Raw genomic sequence first — 7788 nt, 5'->3', positions numbered from 1 at the left:
GAATTATGAGTACCTTATTTAATCAATATTTAACTGTTAAACTTTTAAATTTGAATAAAAAGAACTTTAGAATGAATTTAAGGAATGAAATCATTTGATTCTAAGGTCTGTGGTTCTAATTATTCTCTGACGTGGTGTTGGAGGCTTTGCTATCAGCTTTTCTCTATTGCAGGAGTTCCCAACCCCCAGCCATGGACCGGTACTAGTCCGTGGCTTGTGAGGAACCAGGCCACATGACAGATGAGAGGCGGGCAAGTGAGCAAAGCTTCATCTTTATTTGTAGCCACTCCCCAGCACTAGCATCACTTTCTTAGCTCCACCTCAGATGATCAGGCATCAGATTCATAGGAGCACCGGTCCCTGGTGCCAAAAAGGTTGGGGACCGCTGCCCTAGAGGGTGGCTGTGTTAGGTTTCATCTAGTCCTATACAGCTATCCTGGTTATTTCATTACCCTAGGCAAGGTGCAGAACTATCGGACTTTTACCCTTCTAACTCCAAATGAAAGTACAGCTTTTCAAGTCCCAAAGATTAATGCTGAACCAGATCTTTATATCCATGAACTGAACATAGAACATTGCTTTAAAAAAAAAAAAAGGTAAAGAAATTAGTATCATTGGCTTTAATGGTTTCTACAAAAGTATGCTGAAAGATAATTTGTTCAGATTGCACTGATTTTTTTCTTTACCCCAGAGCTCATCTTTAGACATCAACTGCAAATTTTCAATAAAAAGTTTAAAAAGGAGCTAATTTAGATGGAAAACAAACAGTTTTCATATAGTTTCAGAAAGGATTTTAACTGAACTAGTTCTGTCTGTAACAAATTATATATATACACACTTAGAAATCAGTAAGTTTTATTTATATATAAGCTTCTGAGAACTTTACAACATCTTCATTCTGAGATGGCTTAGTGCCACTGTATGCTGCTGGCCACAGCTATTTTGTGTCCAGAGGGTACCAGTTTGTTATCCCATGTTTGACAGGTTTTACTAATGGAAAGCTGACCTAAGGACAAGATAGTGCCCCTCCAATTGGGATTTTGCCTTAAGCATTGAACAAATTAGATTTTAAAAGTAAAGTTCGACTTACATCTAATTTCTGGTGTCATATAATACCTTCCTTACTGGCACATATTATAAACACTAAACTTTTGCTTTTAATGATTCCATATCACACAACTTATTTATACTCTACTACAATAAAAATAAAGTAACACTATAATGAGCAATTTATCATAACTTTGATTTTTTTCTTGTTAGACTTCAACATTCTGGTAACCTTATAGCAAATTACGACAGATATATACCTCATTTTACACAAGATGTATTTTAATAGTGGTGTATTAAGTTGGATTTTTATAAATTGATTTATTATCTTACATCATTATTGTTTATAACATGTTTATGGTAAAACTAACTTCTAAATTATCTTCAATTAATATCTGATGCCAAACATTTAGGTTTTAGGCTGTATCTAGTTTCCTTTCTCTCATCCACCCTATCCCTAACAAATAGTTAATAGTTTGTCTAAAATAAAACAAATCTATACTAGGAACATTTCCTAGTTAGAAAAATCACATAGGAAAAACAAGATTACTAGGAAGATCTTAATAGAAATGTTATAAAGGTGCCAGATGTAATATCTTAGAAGCAAAGTATGGGAGGAATAATGAAAACTTAAAACCCAAACTTTTTAAACAAGACTGAAAAAGTTTACCATAAATATTTAAGAATCATGTCATCACACATTAACATATCATAACTAAGCATTTATTATACTGTTTAAGAAGGGAAGAAATTGCAGTGGTATTTCAGAAGCTATATCTTTTTTTTAATGTCATATATGCTCATAGACTCTAACAGTATTTTAAAATATACAATCTCTCCAAAAGAAAATATTCAACTAAAGATAGATAACTTTTAATGTAAGTAAAATGTTACAAGATTTTAAAATTAATCATCGGATTTTTCACAACACAATGTACAGAAATTTGCAAATTTCCTGTACAGAGCAGTACAATCTTTACTCTTGAGCGAGGCGTTCAATAACACGTCGGTAATCTTCCACAAGTTCCTGAAAGCTTTCTTCCAGCTGTTCATGTTGCATGCTTATTTCTATTTGGTTCATCTGGTTTGTCAGTTCTTCTGGCCTGAGACATTTTCTCATTTTAGCAAGATCTCTCTGCTTTTTCTAAGAAATGAACACAATTATTGGTTAAACTAAGAAAGCTGATATGTTTCTTTATATTCTTAGAATTTTAAGTTTCCAGTGTTAAAAATAAGAATAGTAGGAATATGCCCAAATTTGTCCCATACAGTCTTCTTAAGGAAGTCCAACCATAATGTTAACCACGAATTACAATCCCTCTAAAAGGAGTTAACCAGAAGACCTGGAATTTGTGTCAATTGATGGTAAATATAAATATATGTTACTGAAAGCCCCCTCTCCAAAGCATAATAACTGACCAATATAGACAAATATTTCTTTAATAAATAAAATACATTAACTGAAGACAGCTATGATTAAGTGCTACTATTCTTCATTTTACTATTCAATCATTAATTATATTAATTTTAATTCCAAGCCAGCAACTTTCTGCCACTATTTCATTTCTGAATTCCCTTACTCAGTATTTATTGGCCACATATCAATTTTAACATAAACTGTTGGAAGACTTTCAGGAAGATAAACCAAACACTGTCACACTTTAAGCATTTATTGAGTCTCTACTACCCAGATATATATTATTACAACCTCCCCATTTTACTGAGAAGGAAACCACCATGCTGAGAAGTTTGTAACAGGGAGCTGGTAACAACTTTTAAGCAGGACACTGTGTCAGAACAATACGGTGTCAGTAATGCTGAGGATGGGTCTAGAGGACCAAGTTTGTGGCTACTGAAAGAATTCAAGTGAGAAGAGATGAAAGCCTAGACCAAGTCAGTAGCAGCAGAGATGGAGGGGACAGAGCAGATTTAGGGAAGAAAACATTGGGTGATGTGGGGCAGGAAAAATTAAGAATGACTCCAAGATTCCTGGATGGATGGATGGCAACAATGCAAGACATGAAACACTGCAATAGAGGAAACTTTCTTATATTTTGGATAAACTGTTCTAGATTATATCAATCCTCTTTTTTAAGAACATATAATAAAGACTTCAATTTACACAGAGATCAGAAATTGCATATATATTAACTCATGCAATCCTAGTAACTCTATAAGATAGGTTACTGTAATTTTCTTCAATTGATACATGAAGGAAAACAGGGATACAGGAGTTAACTGTCATATAGGTAGTAAACTGAGAAGCCAAGATTCAAACCCTAATGATCTGGTTGGAAGTCTGTATTCTTAGTCCCTATATCTAACTGCATTTCAAAAGACAAAAACAAACAAAAAAGCAATATATTAAATCCATCCTAAAAACTAATAAATGTCTCTTAAAAGAGAACGTAATAATTTTGGAATATTAGGCAAATGTGTCATGATTACTACTTAAAAAGCTCGAAATTAAGCAATATTTATAATCGTACACTTAAAACTAGGTAACAATAAAAAATTCTGGAGACAAGCCTTTACTGAAAATGAGCTGACACTACCAAAAAATTACGTTGATCCTGGGTCTAAATTGGTGAAATAAATGAGGTTGCTACTACTATAATCAGAAAGAAAAAAAAATTAACTTCATTAATATACAATGCAGCACTTCTCAAACTTGAATGTGCAAACAGATCACAGGTTTTGGGGGACCATGTTAAAATGCAGATTCTGATTCAATAGGTCTGGAGTGGGGCAAGATTCTGCATTTCTAACAAGTTCCCAGGTTATATTAATGTTGTTGATTTACTGACCACACTTTAAATATGAGTTCTGGAGACTGATGAGAATTCAAATTTATTGCTCCTAAGGCTAGGAAAGACAGTGTATTCCTTACTTTTCAATCATGTGGATGATAAATACTTTGTTTCTGCTGTACTAGTTATTTTTTTCTGCCAAGAGGCATGACTGCATCATATAGGAACATCTAACTCCTTTTTAAGGAACAGTTCAGGAACTGGAAGGTAATGCATCAAAAAATTATGGTATGTGACAGAAATATAAACTGTTCTTCTAAAGTGCTAACCATCCGTAACATTTATTAATCTACGTTACTTAAAGATGCCTTCAATCCTAATAAATTCTTATACATGAGAACTATCATATTAAATTCTTAAACATTTCTAGACTAACACGTTTTGTTCCAAATAACCTATAGAATGAAGTATGTGCCAGTAACATACTTCTTCAAAATATTATGCTGTTTTTAAATCTCTAAGAGCTTACTTCCCCAAGTTATCTCTCCCTTTCCTTACCACCTTCAATTTCTTCACTGTCATTTTTTTCAGATGGATATTAGAATTAATCTCTATTGTAATTTTTATTGGCATAGCAGTAAATCTGTGAATAAAATTTAAGAGCTCTAAGTACCTAGGAATAAAAAATACATGTAATTTGTATGGAAAAAAATATAAAACTCTGTATAGAAGTTCCTCATAAATATGTAAGGTATGGTTCAATTTTAAAAGTAATTTGAGGTTATTTATTAACCTTTAATATTTCTTAAACTTTGTATATTCCACTTTGAATATGTATATTACAAAGTAATCTTTTAAATAATGTGTAAAACAAAGCAAAAACTAATTTAGGGAACACTTCTATCCAGCAAAGTGACATACATTAGTTGTACAAATTAAACACAGAAAGGCAGAACTCTTTAAGATTGGAATAGACATTCTATAGGCTTCAATAATTTTCTCCCTCTAAAAACAAAAACTTAATTCCTCCATAGATTAGGGCTGTTGATAATTTTTAATTCAGCAAATTAATTAAATATGGTATTAATGTCAATTTATTTAACATTTGTCTTGAATATGAATTCATCTCCAGAAAATAATCTTTCTCCTTGCCTAGTTTTCAAGGGCTCCAAGAGAGTTTACAAATATAATCTCAAAAATGCCAACACCTCTATGAGCTCCTTAATTCCCATCTGCTGAACCAGTCTCTTTTTTGAAGTACAGAGATAAGGTTCTTTTGTAAGAATTTTAAAATAAAAATGCTGCGGAGACACTGAATTCCAAAGACTTCTCAAAAGCCACCTTTAAAAACATGCACTCTATACTGTATTTATTTCTGCTCAGTTCCTCACTATGGAGGCATTTCCATTTTATAGAAGCCGACAGTCACACAGTTTGTCAAACAAGACCTCAAAACTGAGTTTCTTGATTCCAAACCCAATAGTATAACAGTGATTCTAAATTTTATGTTTGTAAACCAATTATGGATTAAATATGCCTGTGAAGCAATACAAAAGGTTTAATGCTAAAACCAAGCAGATGTGCCAACTTTTTTTAGCCAAACTGTCCAAATTAATCTTTTCTTGAATGCATGAAAATTACTTCTGTACTAGAGATGGAGTTTCTTTTTGTGCTTTTAAAAAATGATTCTAGTTACTACACGTTATTTTTATCTCTTTTTGGCACTGACACAAATGAATTATCAATGTTAAGAGAACTTTTAAAGTAAGGAACAAGTACTTCTAATATCTACCCAAATAATTTTTTAATGGGAGAGTATGTTTAAGCTGATATGTAAACTTGATCCCTCAAATAAAGGCAGGACAGAATTGGTGGACTTCACTATCAATAAATAATTTCATACCTCAGTAATAACTTAGTGACAATCAAAATTATAATTTCTTCCCATAAAATGTTAAAAATGTAAATTTTATACTCTAAACTTTCCCCATTAGGTATATGTTTTAAAGACCTAAAAAATTTTTAAACCACACTCAATATTTGGCAATTTTACTTTATTCTTAAATATAATTTTGCATTTGAGAATGCTGTGATAACCCAACAAAGTACATGAATATGTTTGGAATGACAAATTGGAAAAAATCATCTGCATTCATTCAACAGGGAAATCTTATCACACCTCCCATGCCTACAGGACATTTAATTCATTTCTAGGTTTTCCCAAAGTTTGTGTGGTAGGTTTCCTATGCCAAGAATTGTGGCTATCAAACCAAAGAGAGGGGAGGGGGACCCTCAAGCTTTCTTGGTTTTCTCAATGGGACAGAATACTGGATAACTTATTAAAATGTGCATTACTATAATAATTAGGGTTTGAACAATCTGAAGAATTTGTAATTTGCGTATGAGCTTTACTGCAAGATGGTAATACCCACTTTGGTTGTTAAGAACCTAACAAGTTTAATAACCAGTTTTCAGTTGTCATTCAGACAGGTGAACTTGCTGGACAGGTGAAGATACTTAATGATAATATAAAAAATCATGATCATTCTTTAGAGTAGAAAATACTTGCTTTTATGAACTGCAGAAATTCTCATTATGTGGCATAACTTTGTGATTATTTATACTCAGAATTCATCATCTCTCATTTGCAAGTCTGCCTATATAAAATGTCACCAATATCTGAAATGCATAATTAAATTATTTTACTGTACTAAAAAGTTTTAGTATTTTAAATGTTGTCATAACATCTAATTATACTGTTCTATATGCCCAAATTTCATCATAAAGAAAATTTCTAGCTAACAAATGATTAAAGATCAAAACTTTTGGAAAATACCATTTCTACTCATTTTCTGATTTTTCAGAATTGACAAACATCAAAGAATAAAATGCTACTTCAGACAATTTTGGGGGAAGAGAGACCATTACAATTTATCATCACCTGTTATATGCAGATTGGTAATAAGACAGAAAATCAACCCACTAAACTGCTTAATGAAATGACACTGAAGAACTACACAGGTTCAGAATGTGATATATTTCAACAGAATTACAATGACAAATTATAAAATATGGTTGTACTGCAAAGTACCAAGATGCTATAAGGGGAAAGAACTGGGATTCAACACAGAATAATGTGACCCAATATACTATCAACGTTTAGAAGACTAGCTCCATAAAGCACGATCTATGACAAATAAAACTTGAATTAATGTAGGAAAATCAGAACTATGTGTACTTTATATATTGCTCATTAATTATTTAATTTACTTTTTTCTTAAATACTAAGACATTTTTGGATTTGTCATCATTTATGTTCCCAGCTAGTGTTATATGTAGGTTTAATGGTATGGTGTACATAAATGCAGCAACCATATGTCAGGTGCTCAATACTTATTTGTTAAATAAATTAACAAATATTCTCCCTAATCAGCTTACTGCCCAGCAACAAGTATCATAGCAAATCTTCACTCAACACAGGTTGGGAGGGACAATATCTACCTTAATAATAGCCAAATGATGATGAGGCCAAACCTGATCTAGGAGGGCAAGTAAAATTTGAGTCAGAGGAAAATATGGGAGATGGAAAAGGGGGGTGGGGCAAGAAGAAAGAATGTTAAAAAAAAAAGGTAAATAATACTAAGTAGCAAGTTCAGCTATGGTAAAAGACAAAGGCAAACAATGTATCTGACAAATGGGAAGATAAGAGACTTAGAAAAAAAACAAGATAATTTGTTAGGAAAGAGTATAGGCATTCAGATTTTTAAAAGTTGCAAATAAATCAAAGAAAAAATAACTGGGTGGACTATCCTTGGGATTAGTTTTTAACTGAATGAAAACAGATGTATAGCTTACATTGGAAAATCATGACAGTGAGAATTCTTATAACTGGAAGAATATTTTCAGTTTTATAAAGTAAATTTAGCAAAATGATTTGGATTCTCTCAGACATTGGCATTTGCTAGGCTTTTCTATTTTAAACAGTGACAAA

The 7788-nt window shown here is 32.0% G+C and overlaps 1 protein-coding gene across 9 annotated transcripts in view; it reads right to left on the bottom strand.

Moving 5' to 3' along the window:
* Positions 1–1308: 1308 nt before the first annotated feature.
* HAT1 (histone acetyltransferase 1) overlaps positions 1309–7788 on the bottom strand; it is a 43309-nt gene continuing 36829 nt past the window's right edge. For 8 of the 9 annotated variants that reach the window (XM_039856038.1, XM_039856042.1, XM_039856041.1 and 5 more), the window contains one exon: positions 1899–2191. In XM_039856038.1, the coding sequence (XP_039711972.1) occupies positions 2024–2191 (168 nt within the window). In that variant the 3' untranslated portion in view covers positions 1899–2023. Of the gene's footprint in view, positions 2192–7788 lie in introns of all 9 variants that reach the window. The other variant, XM_039856034.1, reaches the window with a different exon arrangement.

This window comes from Pteropus medius, unplaced genomic scaffold (genome assembly GCF_902729225.1).
Source record: "Pteropus medius unplaced genomic scaffold, Ma_sr-lr_union100, whole genome shotgun sequence".
Taxonomy (NCBI): Eukaryota; Metazoa; Chordata; class Mammalia; order Chiroptera; family Pteropodidae; genus Pteropus; species Pteropus medius.
This window is presented reverse-complemented; position numbering and strand designations above follow the sequence as displayed.